Raw genomic sequence first — 26,545 nt, 5'->3', positions numbered from 1 at the left:
TGGTTAGAGTTGCAGGGTATCTGTTAAGGTCCTCAAACCTGTGTTGCCTGTACTGTGGCCAGGAGAAAACCGCAGAGAAAAATCCACTAGGGCTCAGTGGTATTATTTTAAGCTTAAAATGGTGGCTCCTGGACCGATGGTTAGAGTTGCAGGGTATCTGTTAAGGTCCTCAAACCTGTGTTGCCTGTACTGTGGCCAGGAGAAAACCGCAGGGAAAAATCCACTAGGGCTTACACAGAGCAGCAGATGCTCAGTAGCATGAGGGGGAAAGGTTTCAAAAATGAATTTCATTATACTCAACTAGGATCGCTTGTTTGTGTGTTTCAATAAAGGATATTCCATTTTTAACTCAACTGTGGACTACCTACTATTTTCTATTTTATTATTTTGTAGTACATATTTTATAGTTCGATTTTTATTGGTGAATTAGGTGCATAACATATTTTAAGGAGTGAACTTTACGCCCTCCACATTGTGAAATTTTTTCTTGGTTTGCTTTTAAGATTGGTAATCCCTGAGTGGATTGTGCAATCTCAGCATTTATATATAATTAGTGGGAGGGGGTACAGCGAGTTTGTCTCCTTGCAAAAAGAATGTTATGTGGGTTTTCTTTTTGTGTGAAAATTGCATGCTCCGAGGCTTGGTTACTAAATGAGTTTTATATATATATATATATATATATATATATATATATATATATATATATATATATGTGTGTGTGTGTGTGTGTGTGCATATATATATATATATATATATATATATATATATATATATATATATGTGTGTGTGTGTGTGTGTGTGTGTGTGTGTGTGTATATAGACACACTCACACACATACATACATACACACACACACACACACACACACACACACTCTCTCTCTCTTCATAGATTGGATTTAAGTATTAATTACAAATAGATATTTGTGCTTTCTTTTGTAGTGTAATTATTTTCATGAAATCTGTAAAAATCATTCTGTGAACATTGCACTATCTGTACCTTATGCTACTGCTGCATTTAAATCAGTCCATTTTGATGTACTATCACTTGAATAAGTACATCAGTACAATTTCTCAGTTGCTTTTCTTCCATATCCCACATTTCTGGGAGATTAATCATTAGCCAGACTAACCTACCTTATATAAACATCAAAGCTTTGATGCAACATCAACAATATGTGGTGACTGAGTCTAAAAGACTTGCTCTCAGTGTAAGTTACCACATGCACTGACTACAGAGCTTTTGGAGTCTGGCCCCTGTGTAAGCCTGTTTATAGACAGGCGTCACACTTCAGTAAGATACTTACATTGAGAGTAAGTCTTTCAGAGTCAGGGCACACTTACACTGAGAGCAACTGTTTTGAAATATGGCCTGCAGTATCTTCCACTCTACCGACTGGAGTAAAGCAGGTATCAGACTTGAACAAACAAACCAAAAAAAAAAAAAAAAAGGAAAGAAAGGAAAATTAATTGATGGCTTCTTCACATTTTTCATGTTCCATTTTAATCTTTCAGTATCCCTTGTTTTAATGAGGAGCTTTTTAAATAAACATACACAAATAAATATCTGAGTCAGTTTTCTTGAAGACCATTTTAAGATAAAATGAGCTGACACTTTAAGTTTAAAATAATTTATTTATTGTCTTATTTAAAACGTGTTTTACTGTCTTTAGTAATTTTATGAATGAAAATTGCTGTTATGTGATTAACATGGTATGTAAGTGATTGCCCAAGGGGTCTCTTGAGTAATCATTTTTGTTTTCTACAAAAAAGACTCAGATCAAATGTGGAGAGAAAGCTAATCAACGCAATTCAATTTCTCTTTCTTATCTATAGCAGGGAATGTACAGGTGATTGTAAATTGTTCTTCTTGCCAAGATCTTCTGAAGCAAACTCAGGATGAATAATGTAGCAGTTTCTCGGAGGTAGTCTGACCTGCTGGAAGAAAATGCTATCCCACCTAAGGAAAGAAAAATAGTGTTTAAATATAGTAGAATTCACTTAGACTCTGTCTATCTAAACACTGTATCTGGAGGGACACGAAATAATAACACAAACAAGGATAGTTTACATAACCACCTATGTTCTAAATATTTACTGATTTTAAAGGAAGGTGTAGTTCAAATTCAGTTTTTATTTTTTTGCTGGTGACTGGGTAAGGTGGCTGGTATAAATAGAATCTGTACAGTTTCACAATATAGATGCTTGATAGCCTTAGTAATCATTCAGCATTGTTTTTCGTCTGGGATCAGTTTCAAATATCTTAACTACAGGTCACTAAAATGTCTTTCTTACCATAATAGATAATACATTTTTGGTCTTTGTCTTGTCTTTTCTAAATAATATCCCCCTTATTGAAAACAGAGTCTTCCACTGTCAAATTCTATATTCTTCGATCTCCTCAACAAGTAAGTTGTTCATCCCATTGACAGAATAAGAAGTAATGCACCTCACTGTATTTCAGTGTCATTAAAACATGAAGGTAAACCAAAAAAATGCAAGGTAATGTTATTAAAAATCAAGCATGATAGCTACCTTTACTGCTACCACTACCTTGAGATCAAATACTCCTTCATCATGTGTTGCAACAAAGAACACAACTTTCATTAATTACAGGGACTCAAACAAGTGTGTTTACAAGAATCTATCTGTTCGGCTGCTTAAGTAAAGTTTACAGCAATAAAAAGTGCAACCCCCAAGCTGCAAATTATTTATGACAGAGACAAAATTAAATATGGCTCTACATCTAGAAATTTATTTCTGCAGTGGGCAAAACTACTGTCTATCTCTGATATCGGGGATCTACACCCTTCATCTCTCCTATACTATCTTTTTCATGTGTGTTGACTCTAATGATAACCTTAACCCTTCACATTACATTACTAAAAACCCTTTCCCTAACAGTACTACTACACAAGCTAAAAGGACACAAAATACAAACAACACAAAACATGTACAACACTGACTCTGTCCTCCTACCCAATATATACTCTAACCCTAACCCCTGAACACTTGCATATTCACAACAACTGCTATAACATGGACTTACCATATTTACAGCCACAACTTTTTCATTCAAACATTAATTTTCCTGCACACTCCTGCTTATTTACACTATATAAAACTAGATGCAATCTCAGAATTATCATATAATCATAAAAAGTCACATATCTGTGTTTGCACTTTAGAATGTTGAACACATATTTGCTGAAAGTTGTGCTGATTCCCTCTTTTTTGAGATAAAACATGTCACTTGACTGCTGTGTTGTGTTCTTTGAGGAATCATGGCTCATCTTCTGTTAATGGCCTCCCTCTATGATTTATAAAACTGCTTATCAGCTACATAGTTAGGCTATTTGAAGAGCTGATAAACTATAACATGTGTGAGGGTCAGTTTCCTTCCATTAGAGAAAAAAAAATTGCCCCAGTCCCACTGGACAAAAGTGAAATCAACAGCTCATTTGAATTACAGGCTATTTTTCAACCTCAGTCCACTGAAAAAAATATGAAAAATATGAAATAGATGTTGCATGTTCAGTTGTCTATCTGCATGATACAGCATCAAGTTCCACTCGGGAGACAGAATGAAGACTGCCTTTTTAAAAAATTATTTGCCAAACGTGACCACAGTAAGTATAGTGTTGTTTTTACTTTTCAGTTTAACAGAAGCTTTTAATGATCTTGAAAATCTTATCCTTTATAATAGTATTCTATCTAGCTATACACAATTGATCCTTAGTGAAAAAGCTGTATGAGAAACAATCCATAAAGTCAGTGGTCTTTTGCATCCCAAGAGGATGAACACTGAATCTGCTAGTCCTATATTGATGACATATGGTAAAATATGAAGAAATCTGAATAAATACAATAGCAAGTGATTCTACCACACCACAGTCATCCAGTTCTCTGCACAAGCTGCAAATCAAGCCACAACATTGTGTTTTTTTTTTAGATTGCAAGATTAGATTACTAGGAAGGAACATATAAATAACTTTACAAATACTCCTTCTGAGTAATTACAGAAACATCCTCATGATTATGCAGAACTTCTGTCATTAAGTATTAGCTCAATAATTCCTAAAGTGAGATACTTGGGATTGATTATGGCATTCATGGGGTATGTCAAATTGAAAATAAATAAACTTTTCAGATAAATAGGACTCTTCTGTAGGATAAAATACAAAGTCATGTATGACAGCAAATTAAACTCACCACTGCCCTACTACTAATCTACAAAGATACTAAATTTATATGAATAAGCTCAACCAGTCTGAGATCTGTCTGCGTGGTATACAGGAGTATAGCTCTGACTTTGACACTGATCTAGTTGACATGAGTTTGATTACCCACTTAGACACTGGAAGAGACAGGAGGGAGCAGCACATGCTAACTTTCCTACCTTAGTGAGGGAGGGAGTGGTGGTCTGAGGTTGTTTCATTATATGCAAGAGGAAGCTTGCAGGTGAGACAATGATGAGATATGGGCTTGGAATACCATCCCTGGTTACCTTGTGGGTGAAAGAACTTGCATGCAAGAGGATGGTATAGTTAGCCATTGTGGTAATACAGGTGCCTATGTCAGCCATGAAGGGGAGGGGTTAGAGCCTTAAACATTATCACCCCAATGGCTGCTTGAGTGACAGCCTCATATCTCTCTTGTCCTACAGGGATCAGACAAAATGGGGAAAAAAATGATTAAAACTCACATAGTCTAGTGGTGGATAAAACAGAAATTACTTATATTAAGGTTGACAGGTTTGTTCTTGATTTTCCCACCAAAAATTACTGTCTAGTTTTTACAAAAATTAAAGACTCAGTTTCAGTAACAAATTCACTTGTGTTCATTTAATTTCTTTGCACACTTCTTGTTATACAAACAACAGTACACTTAATTGCATTCTTGTTTGTTCTGATACACTTTACTTGCAAATTTAGGGTTTACTACATCTATGATACACAATGTTTCATACCTGCCTCAAAGTGAAATGCTTGCTGTTTAGTGATAAGAAATGCAATTTTAAACATAGTTACAGCAGATAAAAAAAAATCTCATTTAAAATGTCTTTTAATCACCTGATGACTCTGTCGATTTGTTATATTTGAGGTATAATTTAAATACTACCCCCATTTATGCCATTAAGTTAATGCTGTTTACTAGCTATTACAGTATACTTGAATGATTCTGTTTTGAAATACAGAAGCGCAAAAAAAAAAATCCTGTATGAATTCTCTTCGGCTTTCATATATTTGCAATCCTTCATTGGTGAAATTTTAAACTTCAATGAGTTATGTAACAAATAAAAGGTTCATTTGATTTTATTGTAGCTTGATTTACTGAAATCAGAGGTCATTTTGTAACAAGATACAAGAATAGTTAAAGTTTAGACATTTTGACTGTGGAATGGATTTGGAAGGAAGCCCAACTTGGTGTTTGAGCATTGCCTAATGGTCTGATGTTTTATATTCTGTCACAGTTCTGTATCCATTTTAGTACTGAAACACTGTGTGACTCACCTTTGATTATTCATTTACAGCAGGTCATATTTAGGTATGCAATGACATAATATTGTTATGTTATTTCTTCAGAGTGAGAGCAGACTGAATTGCAAAGTATTTTACACAGCTGTCTAGACAGGCTAACACCCTAAAACTATATTTGAATACTGGCAAGGTGCTAAACATAAGATTTGAAAAAGGCTAATAAGTAAGCATGTCATTAATGGCTTTCGTCTAAAAAAAGACTAGAACCTTTTTTAGGATGTGGGAATGTAGAGCAACAATGAAACATCTGTTTCATATCCTTTAGGTTAAGTTATGTGTGTAAAGAATCCTACAAGGCCATGGGGCTGGTATTTAGGTTCAGAGAATCTTGTGACTTAAAGTAGATGTGAGTATGGGGCACCCTGGGGGCTTTATCCTTCTGTGCTTATGAGTTGCATAAAGCCCCTTGTGTTCAACATTTACTACTCAGATCGCCAAACCATTGACACAGACATATGGTTAACTAAATTTGCCAGCGAGAGAATTGCCCCTGCTCCAGTTTGTGTTTCAGTGCTTTTATATGCTGCCTAGTGTATACCTATTTGCATTCTGTCTGCCCACCCCCCCATTAACACATTACTCTAAAGTTTCTGAAAGATCTCCAATATTGCCTTTATTTGATTGCTAGCCTGTGTAGCTAGCCCATTTGTTCCTTGAAAATTTCCTGTCATTTGTTTTATAAGGCTGTGCCTCTGCCCTCTACTTCTTATGATTATTTGATTTCCAAAGTCCCTCCCTCCCATTCCTTTGCTATTGACTGTTATATAAGCTACTTATGTATGTTTCCACCTTCTGTTTTCCATAGATTCATGATACTGAGTGTCCACCCAGCAAACCAGTTGTTCTTGAGTAAACTTCCTTTACTACATACTGTCTCCTGATCATTTTCCCTGAGCTCAGCAAAGCTTGCAGTCCTAGCCTGCATACCAGAATCCAGTGCCATCTATGCAAAGTTAAGTACCTTTGTTAAATCACATTTGTTATTTTGAGTGATTGCCTTTGTTTTGTTAAATCACATTTGTTATTTTGAGTGATTGCCTTTGTTTTGTTAAATCACATTTGTTATTTTGAGTGATTGCCTTTGTTTGTTAAATCACATTTGTTATTTTGAGTGATTGCCTTTGTTTTGTTAAATCACATTTGTTATTTTGAGTGATTGCCTTTGTTTTGTTAAATCACATTTGTTATTTTGAGTGATTGCCTTTGTTTTGTTAAATCACATTTGTTATTTTGAGTGATTGCCTTTGTTTTGTTAAATCGCATTTATTTTTAGTGATCACCTTTGTTCCTTTGTGCTCATTTCACTGAATTTTTAGAAAAAAAAATGTTGGTCTTCCTCTCACTTTTACTGTCTTGAAATTAGCTTCAGCAAGGGATTTCCAGCTAGTTGTTTAAGTGGTTTGTGTTAGCATTGTACTTTTTAGTCTCTTCTACTGTGTTTTTACATCAAGAGGATTGAATGTATTCATCTTGTGGCAGGTGGTGTTTGCCTGGTCTGTCTGAGTTGGGAAATACACAAAAGGACTTATAGTGCAGTCATTTTATTAGCTAGCGGGTGCATTATTTACTTTTATGCTTTTTTCTGCGCTGCCATAAATTTTGCATGTTTGCATGGGTTAGCAGTGCCCTGTACAGTAGCAAATTTTCTCTATAGAACAATCTATAAAATTGTGCCCTGCAATGCAGCAATTTTAGAGCAAATACATTGTACTCCAACAAGCTTAGAGCAGCTAGACGGGCTTCAACTGGCAATCCCCACCAATTTTGTAGAATTCAGTATTGTCTAAACATTGAAATTAGTATAATTTAGCTTAATCTGTCCTAATAAAGCACACGCATTAGTCTGCACAAACAAAGCACCCTTAATAGCCTTCTAACCCCAATACACCAACCCTTTGAAGTTCAGAAATCAGAGGACTGGACAGCATGAATATGCAATTTTCTAACTTCTCTATAGCCAGCTTGCTGGATATGGGCATCTTGAGACAATGTAGCAATTGTCTCATGTTTACTGACAACCACTTAATCCATAAAGAGTCAGACACAGTATGCGAGAAGTATAATTACATAATGACACTGGAAGCTAATCACTTGCATACAAGTCCACATCAGGTTGTCAAAACCGCACTCACAACATCCACCTCATATAGCACACAGCACGCACATAGACTAACACATGCTGAGACACTTAACAGTAATCTTTCTAAACAACAAAGATCACCTAGACTGTGTGTTAGCAAAGCTATGCCTCAGCAAGCCGAAATCACTCAGTGGAGCCCCACACACTAAGCCCCTAAGACAAGCAAACACACTTCTGAGAACTCTCATCATAGAGGACTGCATTATGAGATACACTGATGCCCCTCTAATCAGAGTGAATGCTCTCATCATAGAGGGCTCCATTATGAGATACACTGATGCCCCTCTAATCAGAGTGAATGCTCTCATCATAGAGGGCTCCATTATGAGATACACTGATGCCCCTCTAACCAGGGTGAATGCTCTCATCATAGAGGACTCCATTATGAGATACACTGATGCCCCTCTAACCAGGGTGAACAAGGAGAAGACAACTGGCAGTTGCTTATCTGGAGCCAGGATTCATGAAGTCACATATGCACTCAAGTCATTAAGTCACAGGTACCAGTATGATTCCGTTTTAGTCCATGTAGGTATAAATGACCTGAGATGTACCTCCCTGGCCTATATGAAGAGAGACATTATGGAGCTTTCAGACTATGTGTCTCAGGCTGGTATGAGCCTGGCACTGCGCAGCAGCATACTACCATCACCGAGCAAAAAATGATTGACTTCAGCAACTGGGTGTCTTTCTGGTGTCATTGAAAGGGGATCCAGTATTTGTCAGCTTGGGAAGATATGGTTAACAGACCACATTGATTTGCCAAGCATGGTCTGCACCTTTCCCTTCCAGGCTTTAGAATACTGACTAAGGCTTTGTCTGCCCCTGTAAGTGCCTTTTTTAGGCAATGCCAAATTGATAAATCTACCAACATAGCAAAATCAACCCAACAGAACCTCAAGGTATTAGTAATTAATGCTAGGAACCCAAATAAAAAGATACACTACCTCCAAGCCCTCCTCACACTCATGAATATAGACATGCGCAGTTACTGAAGCATGGTTTAAAGAAGCAGAGAGAACACCGGCAGTGCAAGGTTTCAGTGCCTTCTACACTTTTAAATCAGTAGATGCAGAGCAAAGGGCTAAAGTGGAGGTATCTTAATATACAGCAGTAACAAGCATACCTCTAGGGTGGTCAAACAGGATAGAGTTCTTTCATGTGCAAGATTGCCATAGACAAAATTCTGTACCTTGTCCTAGCCAGTTATAGCTCACCTTCCATGTACCAAGAAGCTCCTTATCTCATCCTCTCAAGTAAGGTCTGACAATAAAGCTTTCTCCTTCAAAATCAAAAGCAACACTGTAATCCCATTACAACCAGTAACCATTAGGAAATATTACAAAGCAAGTTACCTGTTATTAAGCGATAAAATTCAGTGTCCCTGCAAACCCTGAAAACACACCAATCCATGCAAACTTTCTCTCAGAAACTCTGTATAACCACATTAATGGCTACATAGACGCTGCTGTACCTACCAGAGGTAAGCCCAGAACTAGTCCCAGAAACAAACCACCCTGGTGGCATTCCAAATTAAATAGGATATACAACAAAAGGAAAAAATTAAATAAATAACAAAACACCACACCTGCATGATAACTAAATAAAATTAAAAAAATTACGTGAGGAAGTTTGTGTGATTAAACAAATGAAAGTACTTAACGTATTCTTGGTGTGAGCAGTCATTTTTTATCTTCACTTCACGTAATTTTTTTCATTTTTTTTTATTTTTTTCATTTTAAAATGAAAAAAATATGGCAAAAATCAGGAAGGGTAATTCCCATAAAGATAAAAACTCATCAAAGTAAATAAACAACTAAGATGGCTGATTAGGTCAAGCAAAGCCAACTTTAAGGATAAGATATCTTCCCAGGTGAAAGATAACTATAACCACTTCTACAACTATGTCAGAAACTTCAAGGGGAGCACACAGTAATGTGCTGAACTAGTGATTAATAGCACCACATTCACTGAGCCTGGCAATATAGCAAACCTGTTAATGATCAAATTAATTTCCAGCTTTATCCCCCTCACCCCCAACCATCACACCAATAATGCCCTCAAACATAACCTCTCCAGCTATAACTAGGGAGCATGTACTGGCTGCACTCACTAAAGCCAAGAACACAACCTCAATTGGCCCTAATAACATCCCAGGATGCCTCCTGATAAGTCTAAAATATGACTTATCAGGACTTCTGGAGTCATTATTTAACTATAGTCTTGAAACAGTCTTTCTACTACATAAATGGAGGACTGCAAAGGTCATCCCCCTTCATAAGGGAGGACCTTCAACAGATCCTGGAAACTACAGACCCATTAGTCTGACTAGTCTTATTTGCAAAGTTGAAAAATAATTATCCTGGAAATTATCAACAAGGATGTCAAAGGCAGGTCATGCTTTCTGAGTCTAGCAGACTTCTTTGAAAAAGTCACTAAGGCAATGGATGAGGGGAAAACTGTGCATAGTGCCAACCTAGATCTGGCTGAGGCATTTGATACAATACCCCACTTGAGCATTGTCAACAGACTTGCAGAACTAGGTATAAACTCCTTTATAACAATGCTAGATAGCTAGCTGGCTCACTAATGGGACCCAGAAGGTTAGAATCATTGAGGCCACCTCCACAAATAGACTAGTCATCAACAGAGTCCCCCAGGGCTGTCTGCTAGACCCATTCTTCTTTGGCATCCACTTCTCTGATTACAAACCAGTGTCAAAGGCCTCTGGCTAATCAAGTTCACAGTTGATTGCAAACTGGGAGCAGTCATTAAATCCTCCTAAGATGAGAACACCCTTCAGGAAGGTCTAATACAGATGAAAGCTTGGTGCCAAAGCCATGATTTAAAACTCAGTACCAAGAAATGTATCATAATACCTTTTGAGAAGTCTGACACCCTGCGTAACTATGTCATGAATGAAGCACCCTTAAAAGTTGATTCACTAGTCAGGGATATGGGAACTCATAGATAGTAACCTAGCCTTCGACCAACATGCGTCCAAAGAAGTAAGAAAATCCTTCTATGTTGCCCAACGTATAAGCAAGGACCCCTTCAGTATATACCTGACCTGACACATGCAGCAATTATAACATCCACAAAGATACCTTACAGAAAGAATACAGGGAGTAAACAAAATGCCCTACACTGATCACATCTAAGCCCTGTCTATTTACTCAGTATCATGCAAACTTCTGAGAGGTGATCTTTGCCTGGCATACAAGGCATCCCTGGATACTGTTTAGATCCTGTTTAGATGAATCTTTCGCACATACACCAACATTTTTACTTTCAACATAAACAGGACATGTTGGGGACACATTTGTTTCTCAGAGCATTCACATTTTCTGGAAGAGGTTCCCCATTCATCTGAATCAGAGTCCCTCCCTATCTCTATTTAAGCACAACTTGCACCAATGGATGGGTAACTGGAAATTTACCCCTGGTCTGGCTCCTATGTCTTTGATGGACAGTGGCAGTCAGTAAACCACCCCCTATAAATCAAATATAAATCAAATTTGTGGGTCACATTTTGGTTGCACGGCTAGGTGTTTAAGGGCCCTAGTGGTCATTAGCCTAGTATACACCTATGAACCTATGACTGCTGCTGGATGTTATTGTTAACTCAGCATGTGATACTGTTTTACTATAGCAAGGGCCAGACTATATAGATCAGTAATGTACCAGAAACAGGCTTAAATTAAATGTAAAGAGGTGTAGCATTGTCATGTTTGGTAAACAAATTTCTAAAGCAGCTTACAGGATAAGAGCACCCCACTCCACAGTGATACAGTTTTCAGATACTTCAGCACCTTAATAGTCAATTCCCTATCCAATAACCACCACAAATTAATACTAGTCAGGAAATCCTTCTATCTATTGCAATTAATAACTAAAGGTGTCTCACCCATGTCAAAAGAAGTTATTATTCCAATATAGTCTGTTTCAGTTAGGCCAATTACAGAATATAATTACCCTTTTAGTATGTATCTATCCAATCACATCACACACACAATCCTAATTAAAAAGATCTTTGGTGTAAGGGGCCTAATCTACCAAAACAGGCGTGAAGTTCTATCTCTATAATCTTTTTCTTATAGAGTCCCATATGATGATTTATGTCTAGCATTCTTTGATTTTAAGGACTAAACCCACCTTGATTTCATACTTTCACAAAAGAAATGGTTCCAGACTAAAAACTACAATCTCTATTAATAAATAAATAAAATATGCTGGTGAAGCACATTTATTGCTCAGTGTTTACTCCATCTCTAGAATGATCTTTCTTTACATATAAAATACAGTGATATTCTCACTTCCTTTAAGGCAATCCCCTAACAACTGGATGGGTACCTCAAAAATTTATCCTGTGTTTGACCTGTTTTGCCCTCCTGGAGGATGGAGGCACCCCATCCCCATGAAGGTGGATATGGGAAAGGTCATTAAGGTCACAGACTTTCCTTGTAAACTATATGAATCTATGACATCATCTAGGGAAAGTGTCAAAGCTAGTACACTTGTTTAATAATGAAAATAAGTACACCTTCAGTCATTGAGAGGCTATTTTTGAAGTTTGTTAATATTTTTCAGTCTAGCTTTCAGAAAGTATTGGAAATGTTCTGCCTAATTTTTATCAGTGCCAGTTACTAAGAACAAAGTTTCATATGGCCAAGAGTGTGGGTAATTACATTAGTGGAAGCTACATAAGGTCATACCTGGAGTAGTGAGGCACATGTTGCAAGGCACATACATAACTTACAGTTATGGGGTGTGGAAGGCTATATTAAAGAACATGCTTTTTGAAAGGCAAAGCTTTTGTGAGGTGTATTTCCATATCCCATTATTAGAAAAAACATTGTTTTATATGGACGTTTCCAGTGGGAACATCATCTCTTTTTAGTATGAAGTGGCTGAAAAAAGAAACTGTACGTTTCTCTTCACCTCCCATCCATCCGGCTGTGATCATATTTTTCTGTAAGGGCTTTCCAATTTCATTATTGGCTCTATCTGAGCTGATGAGAAGTTAGTGGTTATTACCAAAGCGTTCCTCTGTATTACAATATGATTCTTTTCAGGTCATTACTTCTCCAACTCTATAGCTGGGACATGTCTTCAATTTGACCTTCAAATTAGGTTTTAACCATGGTGGTGGAACTGGTCTCCTGGTCAATGTTCTGGTTCTGTGTGCTCTGGAGCTCCCTCACATGCATCCCACTATACAGAATATTAGAATATGTATTAATAACACATAGCTCTTATATCTTTTTTTTTTCTTCTGCCTTCCATCAGCTCCTTAGAGACAAGTACTAGCACTTTTATTATACTGTTCTAAGTATGGTAGGTCAGGATCTAATGTTCTGCAGCTGTTACACCTATCTCATGTACAATCTTTTTCCACACCTAGAACATATGCCAGGGTTTCAGCTTGAGTTTCATGCACTGAAGTAGACAAAACAAAAGTTGGAGTGACAATGAAAATGTAGGTGTATGTTGAGGCAGACTTCAGTTGACTGAGCATTATGTTCATTAGCAGTTTGAGATGAAGGCAGAGTTTTTAGCCAGAGAAATCTTGGCAGTGGCAAACAAACCAGCAATGCTTTTTCAGAAGGTTAGCAGGCTATGTAATCCAGCATGTCTAACCACCCGCATAACTTTTACAGATGAACAATGTGATGTGGTTAATTACGTTTTGCCCACAAGATTGCCACTATTAGATTAGTACTGTCACCTAGTGCAAGCACGGGTACTGGGTATGTTGCGACCTCAGTATGTCTTCCCATAGTTTGAAATGAAATTCAAAGTTCTTCATTATGCTGAGCATGCTGTCATGATTTAATAAACAACTTGCAGGATGGACTCATGTCCCATAAATTTGTTTTTGAATACCTGGATGTACTTGACCCAGTTTTTTATCAGATTCTGGAGTCCTCCTTGAAGTGTGATATTGTTCTAATTTGTTTTAAATTAAACATCTTTATTTCTTTTCTTAAGAAATTTTCTTTGGACTGATTTATGATGAAAAATGTTGCTCTATCTCTTACCTTTCCTTTGTAGGGAAATTATTGAAGATTGTAGGTTCATAGACATGAACTAGGCTAACAACCACCAAGGCATCTATAAACTTAGCCATGCAATCCAACCCAATTATGTCCCTATGTATCATGGGTGTTTCTTAGGAGGGGGTTATGTTAGTTAAGAATTTTCTAGAGATTATGTCGGGGGTGGAGTATGTTAGTTTGGGCATTACTGTCTGCCTCTGTCTAACAGAGACATGGGGACTAGACTCTGGGTGAATTTCTGATTTCCCACCCATTGGTCAAGGTTATGCATAAATAGGGTTAAGGACAGATTCTGCTTCACACAGATGGGAAGCCTGTTCCAGCACATGAGGATCATCTAAGATACATATCTGTCTCACCAACATGTCTTATTTATGTCACAAGCAAAATTTAAATCCTTGGCTCTAATGGTTCTGATGCTGTTTATTTTGTGAATGTGCAAAAATTCCATCAGAGCTGGATCCAAAAATGCCTTGTATGACAGGCATAGATCACCTCTCAGTAACCTGTAGGAGGCCAAGTATAGAGATAGGACCTTACTTTGAGCCATATAGAACAATGTGTTTATACCCTGGATTCTCCTGGTAAGGCACCTTTGTGGGGGTTCCAACTATTGCATATATCTGGTCAGATACATGACAAAGGCAGCATTATACTCAATGAAGGGTCTGATAAGGGACAAATAAAGTGGTGCTGTGACTTCTTTGGACTTGGATGCCATGCCCTAATGTATAAGTTGGACAACATAGAATTATTTTCTTACTACCTTGGCCACATGTTGGTCAAAGGCCAGACTACTGTCTACATATGTTGCCAGATCCCAATTCTTAGATGTGTCTTATCAATGGAATAACTAGCCTGAGTAGTAGTTCTCCCAAAAGGCACTATAATGAATTTCTTGACATTGAGTTTTAGCCTGTGACTTTGACACCAGTCATTTGTCTGTATTACACCCTCTTGTAATATGTTTTTGTCATGGGGAAAGTCTATGATAGCTCCTAATATGCAGTCATCTGTGAACTTGGTCAGCCAAAGGCCCTCAAAATTAGCCTTTACCTCCAAGATGTAGATGCCAAATAGGAGCAGTCCCAGCATGAAGCATTGAGGTAAACATCTGGTGACTGGTCTTTTAGTGGAGGTGGTATCACCAATCCTGACTTCCTGGGTCCTGTCTGTGAACCAGCTAGCAATCCTGTGACTTATGTAGGAGTCTATGCCCAGTTTGGTGAGTTTGTCAATTATACCTGAGATGGGTATTGTATCAAATGCCTTTGTAAGGTCCAGGTAGGTGGTATACACAGTTTTCCCCTAATCCATTGCCTTGGTGACCTTCTCAAAGATGTCTACCAGGTTTAATAGCCATGACCTTCCTTTGACACAGCCAAAATGGGTTGGGTCCAGTATCTGAATGTTGGCTATGTGTTTGTTAATCATTTACATGATAATTCATTCCATGGTTTTGAATATTAGACTAGTAGAACTAATAGGTCTATAGTTTCTAGGGTTGGTTGATGGTCCACCTTTGTGAAGTGGAATAACCACTGTAGTCCACCATTCTCATGGTACAAAGTCTATTATGAGGCTGTAGTTGAAAAGAGACTCGAGTAGTCCTGATAGATTAATTTCAAGCTATTTAGGAGGCATCCTAGAATACTGTCAGGATCCAATGAGGCTGTGCTTTTGGCCTTACTGAGCATTGCTTGGACCTGTTCCCTGTTAGTAGCTGGGTAGTTATGTTAGTATGTATACCATGAACGTAGTAGGGGGTGGAGTGGAGTGTGACAAAGGGAGGATACTGCCAGCACAGCTATCTGGAATTTTGTAAATAATTATATGTCATTTGTGAATATCAGTCAACATGATTTATATAAAATGCTTGTGTTACAAATGTATTAGAATTCTGTGTCATGCATATATCAAACTGCTGGTACAGAAGTGTGTGTTGAAAAGGTTTTTGCAAAGTGTTTGTGCTTAAAATGTAACCACAGTGTGCCCTACTGGAACAGAACAGAAATGTGCATGCACTATTGTAACTGTTTAAATGTACATATTTTAACAGTGGAAACTGCAATACAGGAGGTTAACTTCAGAAAATTAGCTGAAATTAAATAACTTTATGGCTATGCAATAAAATATAGTATCTTTCAGTTTCCAATGGGCTAGAAACAAAGTCTGTACTATGTTTTTTGCTGTATTGTCTTTAGGGTGAAATAATTACTAGTTTTGAAATGTGGAGGAATGTAATTGTTTTATGACTGCCAGCATCTGCCAAAGATCTGAAGTCTATGTATTTTCGCAGGTAGATAATAAACACTGCCAAGCTTCTAGCAGTGGGGATTTCACCTGGGATAGTCAGATGACAAGAAATTATGTCATTCTGCAAGCTATCCCAGCAGTAATTTTGAGATATTAATTTGAAAAGTCTCTTAGAGAGATGGTGCATTCTGTACTATCTGTTGGACCTGGCAAGAACCATTCACCACAACATTTGCCTTGCTCTATAAGTACGTTTTAGGTTATAGTAATTCTCTTAGATATAGTCAGGAATATAGTGAAGCTTAGTTTAGATATTTTTCTTTATTTATTTGAGACTGTCTTGCAATGTTGTTTTAAATATTTCCTGTGATTTTGAACTCTGATGTCACTGTGAATATATACTGAGTATTTTTTTCTTCTTTTAATATTTATTATTAAATATATTTAAACCTTTCACTGTGGCTGATGTGTGTAGAGATATTTAAGATTTGAGAGTACTTGCATATTTATTTGGTGATGCTGTGTGGGCCACTCCTAATAGCCTTGCTTGTTGTCAAACTACAATTTGCATTAATGTTAATAGTACACAGTAAGATTGGACACCCTTTGTTAAGGGCCTTAAAGCAGCTGATAAGGGGTTGACTGGTGGCAGTGGTAACAACCTTATAGTCTGGGCAGAAGGAGGCATAGCTACTAAACCTATGCCAGCCTTTCCCATCTGTGTGTGTGTGTGTGTGTGTGTGTGTGTGTGTGTGTGTGTGTGTGTGTAAATCATACCTGAAAGATTGTGTGTGTCAGTTATTTGGGCAGAGACACAAAGCACTGACTGGACAAAGAGGGTGCTGGTAAGTCTTTACTTGGTCGCTAAGCTGAGATCTCAACTCTATAGCTGTGCCAGTGGGGAGTCTTACTGGGGATCTGGGGAATGAGGGAGAAACCAGCTCCAGACTGACTGTGGTCTCTGTGTGCTCTTAAGGGAAATGGCACTTGATGCAGAGAGCTGCATCTGGAAATACTGTGTGTATACCAGTCATCCTCTCAGTGTCTGTCACCCACTGGTGTCAGTGCTGTGGATTGAGGCTCCTTAATTACTGGTCCAGTGGTGGGTCATCACATAGGGGTGAAGTTTGAGATGAATTTGTCAGCCAGCAAATTCACTATGTCGCTCTGCTTAGTGAAGGTGGCACCACTGACCACCAGTTTGGTATACTGATGTGCACTGCCTTTGAGGTTTTTGACATAGCTGCAGAAGGCCTTGTGGTTGTCTTTAGTCTGTGAGGTTATCTTGACCTCATAATTGGCCATGTTGGACTTAATTATTCCTCTTAGTTTCCTGTTTAGTTAAATTAGAGAGCTCCTATCATTATAGGAATTGCTCTTCCTGACTTTAGCCATGACTTTTTTTCCTTTTGTTATATACCCTGTTAAGGTTAGAATTCCTGTGGTTTGTTTTTAGAATTTGTTTTAGGCTTACTTCTAATAGGTATAGCAGCCTCTATACAGCCATTTACATGGGGTGCAGCATTTTCACATATTGGTGAGTATCAGGTCCAGTATGTTTGAACCTCTGATGGGTGTGTGCACTATCTGGAAAAGGGTATTCATGCTAATAAAGTACAGGAACTGGTGTACCTGAAAGTATGAGGCAATGTATGCTTTATGTGCAATTTAAACATTATTTAACAGCTAATAAACTCATGGATCTATAATATCCCTGCCTTTGCACTTAGTACAGTACAGAAACCACTCTTATCTGGGTAATAATTGATTTTATACTGAGAGATCAAAGCTTTTATTCTGTATTGATCTCAGTTGATCTGTCTGTAGTATTGACATCATTGCCCATGGTATCCTAAGTATCTTTGGTCTAATTGTTTTATTTCCTCTCCTGTATTAGATTGGTTTGCCTCCTACCATTCTAGATATTTCTGTTGAGTAACATCAGCAGTCAGTGGCACCAACCTTTTTCTTCTGGAGTGCAGAGCATCACGTGGTTCAGTCTTATGTTCATTTTTTTCATTGTGTTTGTGCTGCCCTTTAGAGAACTTATCGGAATGAGGATTAAATGCTAATTGCAACTCCAAGGACACTCAGCATAACTCCTCTTTCTTCAGGAGCCTGTGTCAAGTGTAAATTCACATGTGGATGATGTGGAAGTTATCCATCAATCATTATATAGTAACTAGTTGAAGTGCAACACCTTCACAGCTGAGAGGCATGGTGATACATGCTAGTCTGAGATTCCCCTGCTATTCCATTGCCAGTTTGTATATAAAATATAAATTCTGATGTGATCCTCTGTCACTGGCTGACATTTAAGAACTTTATACCTGCTGCTCTTAAACCTTCATGCTACAGTCAAAAGAATATTCTCTCTGATCAATCAATTGAAACTTTGTGAGATCTGTCAGTGGTTAGCCATTCCTAGGCATCTTCTCAGCCAGACTACAGTAATATCCGTTATCCAGAGCTCCCTCACACCAACACTGGTTGGATGCAATTAGTTTATAACTACTGCATGGTTACTTATGACTACCAACAATTGTGTGTTTCTTATTTGTTGACTAGGATAATGAGCTGATCTGTGGATGCTTTTCAGTCAAAATCAGTGTAAATAGATTATTTATATGGACATTTTCTCGCAGCAAATCAATTACTATATTTTTATGAGGAAGGAGGAAATTGGACTACTCGAAGAAAACCCCTGTAGACTATAAGTCTCAACTTGCAGGCACTGAAAATAGGAACAAAGGCCCTTGAAAAGGAAGGACAGCCAGCCAAAACTCTGGACATCTTAGCATAGAATGTGAATACCTAATAACACAGAAACCCTTTCAGCTTCCAGTAGGAATGTGGAATACTAGTCAGAAACACATTTAAAAACAAGAGCTGCAAAAATAATAGAATAATATAATCATATTATCAGAGACAGCGTAAAATTTGTAGACTTTAATGATCTGTGTTACAACATTCTACCACACAAGGTACTTTATTTTTGCTTCTGAAAAAGGCAGCTGTAGGAGATGTGTCCTCTTTCTTTAAACTATTTGTGATATTTGTATGTTGGTCATGTAGTGTACTTTTCTGTATACTAGACAGCTTCAAATATCACATATGATGAGGGGAATTCAGAAAATCGTGTGAAGTTATACATCAAGCCTGAAAATAGGGACATACCTCCAAAAACAGGCATATCATATGCAGGGGTAAAGTAGGTCTGAAAGTAAGAATATTTCTCCAAAACAGGGGTAGTTGAAAGGTCTGCTGCAGACACATGAAGGGCATACACACATCACACAGACAGTGGGTGGAAGCTAGGATTGATCAGCAGACCCTGGAGCTGTAAGGCAGAGATTATATCACTGAATCACAGACTACACTGGGCACCACAGCAGCTTCTGATGTGGACATGAATTACATTCAAGATATTTGTGCTACTTGTTTTTTGTCCTATATGATATAAAGCTCTCTAACGTGAAAGCTGATTGCCCCCTCCACCTAGCACACTGTGTTGTGCTACTAGGGGGCTGCTAGTGGTTCTGAAAGTGTGGTTAAACATCTGGTGGACAGACATGTGTCCATCAAGTTCTACATCCTAGAAAATGATTACTTCAGCAGCTTTGGGAGAATATATTCCCTGACCATTTTTAAGCAGTCCGTAAAGACCCACCTTTTTGACTTAGTTTTCCAGATCATTCAGTAAGGCAACATTTCTTGCTCTGATTTTTAATTTCTTCTTTTACATTATTTTTAGCTGATGTGTTTTATTCTATCTTTTGTAAAGTGCTATTGAAGCACACAAAGTATGATTTATAAATTAATATATGAATTATACATTTTATCTGAATTGGAGTGGGATATTGGGAAATGTACCAGAACAATCTCACTTCCTATATGCATAGTGTTAGGCACAATTAGTATTCTTAGCTCTCTGAATATCTTCAGACAGTATATCAGTAGATATATAACCTGATATTCCTGATAGTGGCTTTTTTTTGTTTTGACATCATAAGTTCACTTTCTTAGAAAAAGGGAAAAAAAACAGATGAGTCTGTGATTGCCAGCTATTTTAGTTCTTATATTTTCATCCAGCTAATAGAAATCTTCAAATATTTCTGATGTAGTAAAACTGCATTCTTTTTTTTAATTCTTGATGGCATTAGAACGGGGAATTCGAAAATGAAAGCGTATCCTCCATTGTGCTTATAGATCAGAATATCTAGTCCATGTACTGTTTGCATTATACAGAATACTGTGCTGCTTTTTGCCTCCAGGCTTTTCGTTTAAAATACGTTTCTGTCTCATTATATATTTTGTTTTACTGTGAGAGATCTGCCAAAATGATTTGTCAGGTAAGAGGGCACAACATACTGCTGAATCTTAATTTTACTTCAGATTACAGCTTTATATTCTATTTCTTTTCAGCTGCATATCAGAAAGTATGATGGAAAAAACATAGACAGCACACTGGTTTAAGTAAACAAGCCAGCTCTTATAATATTGCAAATCTGGTTTGCCTTGTTTTATGACATTTATGTTATGGGAACAGCTGAGTGAGGCTATGCAGTTAGGTTCAATATTCTAACAGTGAAAAAAATATGCAGACTATATGACAATGAAAAAATACAGGTGTACAGAAGCATTTGTTTACTTGCCCATAAATTGTCTTGCTTCATTTTTTTGCTTCTTACTGTAGTTTAATTAGAGGTTTTATTAGGCAAATGAAGTGTATTTCACTGTAGTAGAGAATGCTTAATAAGCTATAGAAATCATCTAAGCTGCCGCAGGAAAAAAGTTTGTGTGCAATGTAATTCTATTATGCCTCATATTACTGGACCGGCTCACACAAAAAACACCCGATGTTCAAATAAAAACATCAATTGCATTCTATAAGTCACTTGTGTGCCTCATATAGTTCAGACGAAAAGGTTTAAGGCTGCACACCCTAACAATCTTAGTATATTATCTTTGCACTGTCACCAAGAAATTACAATAAAACTGCAAACCCCATTATTAGCAGAATAAGGTAAATACATAATGAAAGTACTATATCAATCTACACTATCAATTTTATTTTATATTTTGTATTGTTTCTGAAGAGGACCATAGGTCACATAAAAGTTATTGTATGCAGTATATATGGTCCTGCATTAGCTCTCACAAAAGAATTTGCCATTGTTTATGATGACCTGGAATTATTGTCAAAGTAAGCATTAGTTAAGTGGTTGACTAATGTAACCTTTGAGCTCTTGAGTCTGGTTTCATCCTGACAAACTGCTACTATCTGGGTAACGTATGCATGTTTTTCCTTGTGAAATTGCAACCTTCCTCTGGAGAGGTATTCCACTTTCTATATATTTGTCAAAGACTTGCTGCATTAAATGATTAATTTATATAAGTTGTTCCTTTGTTTATAATGTGCATCTCTTCTCCCTGTGTTGTCCTTGTAAAATGAACTTTAATGCAGCAGTGTTTATTACTTAACAAAATGAAAGAAATAAGTAAAAATAAATGTCATATATTTTGTGATATGGTGTGAAATTCAACTATCAACACAAGGAAAATCATTTTATGAGGATCTATAAAATGTCTTCTGCTGCCATTCATGAGACACTTGAATAAATATTTAATTACAGACTTGTGCCTACAATACTGAAAATGCAAAAAGAATATGTTTGATTCACTGTCTTACATTCTTAAAAATGTATAACACACCTGATTCACTATATCTTACATACATAGAAAGTTTTGCCATTTTCAGCAGTTTCATAGAATGTTGACAAAACTTCATTATGACTAATTGAGGTAAGGTGAAACCGCTAAGTAAATTGCCTGATCACAAATGACCATGCTGCCTCATTTAAAGATATTAAATTCATTTTCATGTAGCAATGGGAAAAGGAAAAATACCCTAAAAAGGCAGACATATACATATGAACTGAAACTTCACAGTTTAAGTATAATAATAGAAAACACAGTTGGGGAAAATAATAATTTAAGAGATGGGATTGAGAAATTAGTGAATGACAAAATACATGTCAAGCTTATGTAGTTAAGCCTTTTGATGCACTATTCTTAGGCCTGTGGAAAATGAACATATTTGTATTTTTTTTTACAAATTCTTAGTAGGAAATTGATATCTCCTAACAAAGGACTTGTGTAATCAGAAAACTTGATTTAAACCTATGCTGGCCCATGAAGACTTAGTACACCAACTACAAGTTTTAGAGCTCAGAGCATTTTTTTTTGCATTAGAAAATGCTCTAAAGGTTCATCATTCACACTATTGGTCAATATAGTAATAGCCTATGGCTGAGTGTGGGTAATGCTGGATTTACCTATGGTTGGCATGGTTGGCATGGTTTGGTCATGAGGGCAAAGCCCGAGTGACCAAACAAAGCCAACTATGGGCAAATCCAGCATTACCCACACCCAGTCATGGGTTATTATTATTATAGAATGACACTGGTGCTGCGCTAGCATTGTCGCCTCACAGTAAGACGTTGTCCTGTTCGCTTCTCAGCTAGAGCGTCTTCTGTGTGGAGACATGCGTGAATGGGCGTACCTTCGTTGAAGGTTGTGCATCAGAGCTTGCAACTCGGCATGTAAAAATCTGCTGCCAATCATTAGCGGACCGGAGTTCCACTGTGGCGACTCCTAACCGGGAAAAGCCGAAAGACACAACAACAACATTATTTAAGAAAGATGTACTGCGCATGCGCATGGCATTTATGTTCCTATACTTAAGCAGTAGTTCAGTGCTTTGGAAAGGAAACAATGGAGAAAGGAAGATCTCTGTTGCTTTTTTTTTTAAATAAAGTGTGAAATCCAGACAGTTTAGCTGTATGACCAAGACTGGGCAGAAATACAAGGAAAATCAGGTATGTTTCTTTGGTTTTGCATAATGACCTGATTTTCCTCATATTTCTGTCCTGTCTCACTCATATCGCTAAACTGTCTGTTTCAAATGTACTTCTTAACCTCTTAGCTCAAGACAACTGGAAAACCACAGAATATATTAATAGTAGAAAGGCTGGGTGACCAGACCTTTTTCTATTGGTATGTGTTCGATTTTACAGCAGGCATGCTGGCTGGGCTGAGCAATCAGCATATACATTTTTGAATGTTAATGACCAGTCATTGTATAATGAACATTTTCCAACAGGATGTTAATGTACAGGTAAAGCATGGTAAAAAAACAAGCCAGCTACTTTAATCACAAAAAAAGCAAATGGCTGCTTTTTTCACACTCGATCAATTAGGTTTTGCTGTTTAGCAAACACAAAATAATAATAACTGTAATAAAAGGGTAAGAAAAAAAAAACACTTGGCTGGGAAAAGTAACTGCAAAAGCTGTGTTTAGCAAGGTGAAGTCACTATCACTGTACTCATTAGTGTACAGACTACTTCGAGGAGACTTGTGCCAGGCCTATAGAGCTAACTTGGGTCTAAACCTAATGGAAATGCTGCACATTCGCAAGTCAAATGGGACAAAGGTCACCCGCTCCAGGGACCTTAACCTGGCCTGCGACATAAATATTACCTGCTGGACAGACAGATATGTCTCTCAGAAAATGCCACTCCTCTAGAATAGGCTACCAATTCACATCAAAAGAGCCTCTATGACTCTGTTTAAGAGTAGAAGGATGACTGTCATTACTAAGATCTTGAGTTTAGGCGCAACCTTTTATATTGAGTTCCTATATTGGGTACACAAGGCTAGGCTTATAAAGACCTTTGGGTCAGTAGCCCAGTAACTACCTATGAACCACCTATGGAAAAAAATAAAGAAAAAAAGACAACTGAGAGAGAGTGAGAAAGAGTCTGTGTGTGTGTGTGTGTGTGTGTGTGTGTGTGTGTGTGTGTGTGTGTGTGTGTGTGTGTGTGTGTGTGTGTGTGTGTGTGTGTGTGTGCGTGTGTGTGGGTGGGTGATACTGCATAACTCTCAAACATTTTGCCCAAGGATTCAGGTCCAAAAAGGCTTTTCATCAACCTGCATTATTTGAGCAATAAGATGTATGAAACTATAATCTCTGGCTTTATTGACTAACTGTAATCCTCAGTGATTTACCAGAAAACAAAGGAGGCAAAACACTGATGCTGTGTAAAATCAGTGGCATACTTTGTACTGTATGACTTTTTTTTATTATTCATTTGATCACGATGACAGGTAAGGTAGAGAGTCATGTGTGTGTGTGTGTGTGTGTGTGTGTGTGTGTGTGTGTGTGTGTGTGTGTGTGTGTGCACATTCGTGGGTGTGTATTGACATTAAATACTTACATAACTTATCTTTTAGATGTAAAATACTTCCTCCAACAATAATTACTTAAGCTACAGCAACTTTGAAACATTTGGGGGAGGAAGTATTTTACATCAAAATATAAAAAATTATATACTGATAAAAAAAAAAAACAATTTAACAGCTAATCTATTGCCTAAGTACAATAATGTTCTCTGAACTATGTGTTAGGCCTGATGCCACATCACCCTGGGAAGGATTTACTTCCCCAATAACACCAAACCCTGTTACGCATTATTACTTGTTTAAAATATACTGAAGTCGACATTCAGAATCAAAATATATGTAAAAGTGAAATTTCTGAATTCAGTTATATATGAAATAAGAACATAACATCCCATTTCTGTTCTAGAATAAAAAAAATAATAATACTTGACAACTATATTCACAAAAAAGTGCTTAAAAAGGAGAAAGTTAACCACTGTGTTGGGGACAACTATAAAAATGTACATTGTGAGCTACAGTTTGAGGCCTTCACCATGCTACTGTGCCTTTAACTCTGCAATTCCAAGAATGAATAAACAGGAAAGTACAGTTGTGCAAACTGCACTCACCCATAACAGTAGATGTTCGAATTCCTCACTGCAGCAGTAGCCTTTAGGCTATCTGTTTTTTTCCCACTTCATTTTCACAGGTCCTTACAGAGGCTTCATCTAAGGGGTGTTCCCCCCACTGCTTCACTCTGGTTACTGACTGGTTAATCCTCTGGAGGGACATCAGCAGTCAGAGTGAAGCTTTCTTCAGGACTTTCTTGCCCATACAATAAGAGAAGAGAGCAACATCCTGAAATAATCAATCAGTACTAACAATAAAACATATAAAGTAGAAACTACTACTTTATATTCCAACTGCAACTATATACAAGAGTAGGGGACTGAGGGTGAGTGCAGTTACTGCAGCAGTAAGGAATTCATATCTACCGTTATAGGTAAGTCCTGTTATGGATAAAGCCTGGGAGCACTGGGGCAAAACCAAGACTCGCTCAACTAGACAGAAATTCCTAGAACTACACAATAGAGTCAAAAACCTAATAAAACAGGACAAATTCCAATACTACCAGTCTGCCCTAGACTCCTCCGAACACAGCCCCAAACAATTCTGGTCCTCCATAAACTCCATCCTCCACCCAGGTAAAGTCAGTACCCCTCCTCCTAACATCCCTCACTCCTCAGAAAATATTGCTACCTCATTCAACACACACTTCACACAAACCATACTATCACTAGCTAAACAACACAACCCCCCTCCCCTCCAACCCACACCTTCAACTACTAATCTCCCCACTGCCTTCTCTTTTTCTCCTGTACCTACCTCCAACATAAAAAAACTCTTAACTAAACTTAAACCCACCAAATTAGAAGCAGACAACCTCCCAAGTGAATACCTACAAATCGCAGCTGATGCTCTGGCCTACCCAGTATCCATCTTGATTAACCAATCTCTGTCAGAAAGTTATGTTCCCACACTGTGAAAAGTATCACATATAATTCCCCTCCACAAAGGCAGACCCTCCACAGAACTAACCAATTACCGCCCCATAGCTATTCTCTCTCCACTCTCCAAAATACTAGAGAGATGCATACACTCTCAGGTCTCAGACTACCTCCTTATTAACAACCTCCTTTCCAATACTCAGCATGGTTTCTAACCAAACCATAGTACCACCACTGCCTTACTCTCCTTTACTAACACTATCCTTCAGCATAAAAACAATGGCTATCTCTCCTCGGCTACTTTCCTAGACCTATCTAAAGCATTTGACATGGTCCCACACAAACAACTTATCTCTGTCCTCAATAACTTATCCTTCTCACAATCAGTCACCAACTGGTTTCAGAGTTACCTGTCTGACCGCCAACAATCCGTTGTATGGCAGAATGACATATCTCCCCAACTACCTGTCTCCATAGGGGTTCCCCAAGGATCCATCCTTGGACCCCTACTCTTCTCTGTTTTCACAAATAATCTAGCCTCTGCCACCACACATAGTACACTCATACAATACACAGATGACTCAACCATGATCTGCTCAGCCCAGTCCCTACCCAAACTGCAAAAAGTCACACAGGAAGCCTTTTCCTCTGTTGAAACTTGGTTATCCAATACCCAATTAATACTAAACCCAAACAAAACTAAACTAATCATTTTCCAACCCACCAAACATACTCAAAACAACTCTCACTTTAACATCACAGCAAAAGACAATACCACTATATACCCAACTGAACACACCAAATTGCTAGGAGTGGAAA

The 26,545-nt window shown here is 37.6% G+C and overlaps 1 protein-coding gene across 1 annotated transcript in view; it reads right to left on the bottom strand.

The window, feature by feature from the left end:
• Window positions 1–1,644: 1,644 nt before the first annotated feature.
• Window positions 1,645–26,545, bottom strand: part of LOC122813409 — a 180,445-nt gene continuing 155,544 nt past the window's right edge. Inside the window, exon 5 of the mRNA XM_044085721.1 lies at window positions 1,645–1,959. Coding sequence (XP_043941656.1) covers window positions 1,830–1,959 — 130 coding nt within the window. The 3' untranslated portion in view covers window positions 1,645–1,829. The remainder of the gene's footprint in view (window positions 1,960–26,545) is intronic.

Source organism: Protopterus annectens, chromosome 1.part1 (genome assembly GCF_019279795.1).
Source record: "Protopterus annectens isolate FY-2018-M chromosome 1.part1, PAN1.0, whole genome shotgun sequence".
Lineage (NCBI taxonomy): Eukaryota > Metazoa > Chordata > Ceratodontiformes > Protopteridae > Protopterus > Protopterus annectens.
Note: the sequence above shows the minus strand (reverse complement) of the source record. Positions and strands in the feature narration are given on the sequence as shown.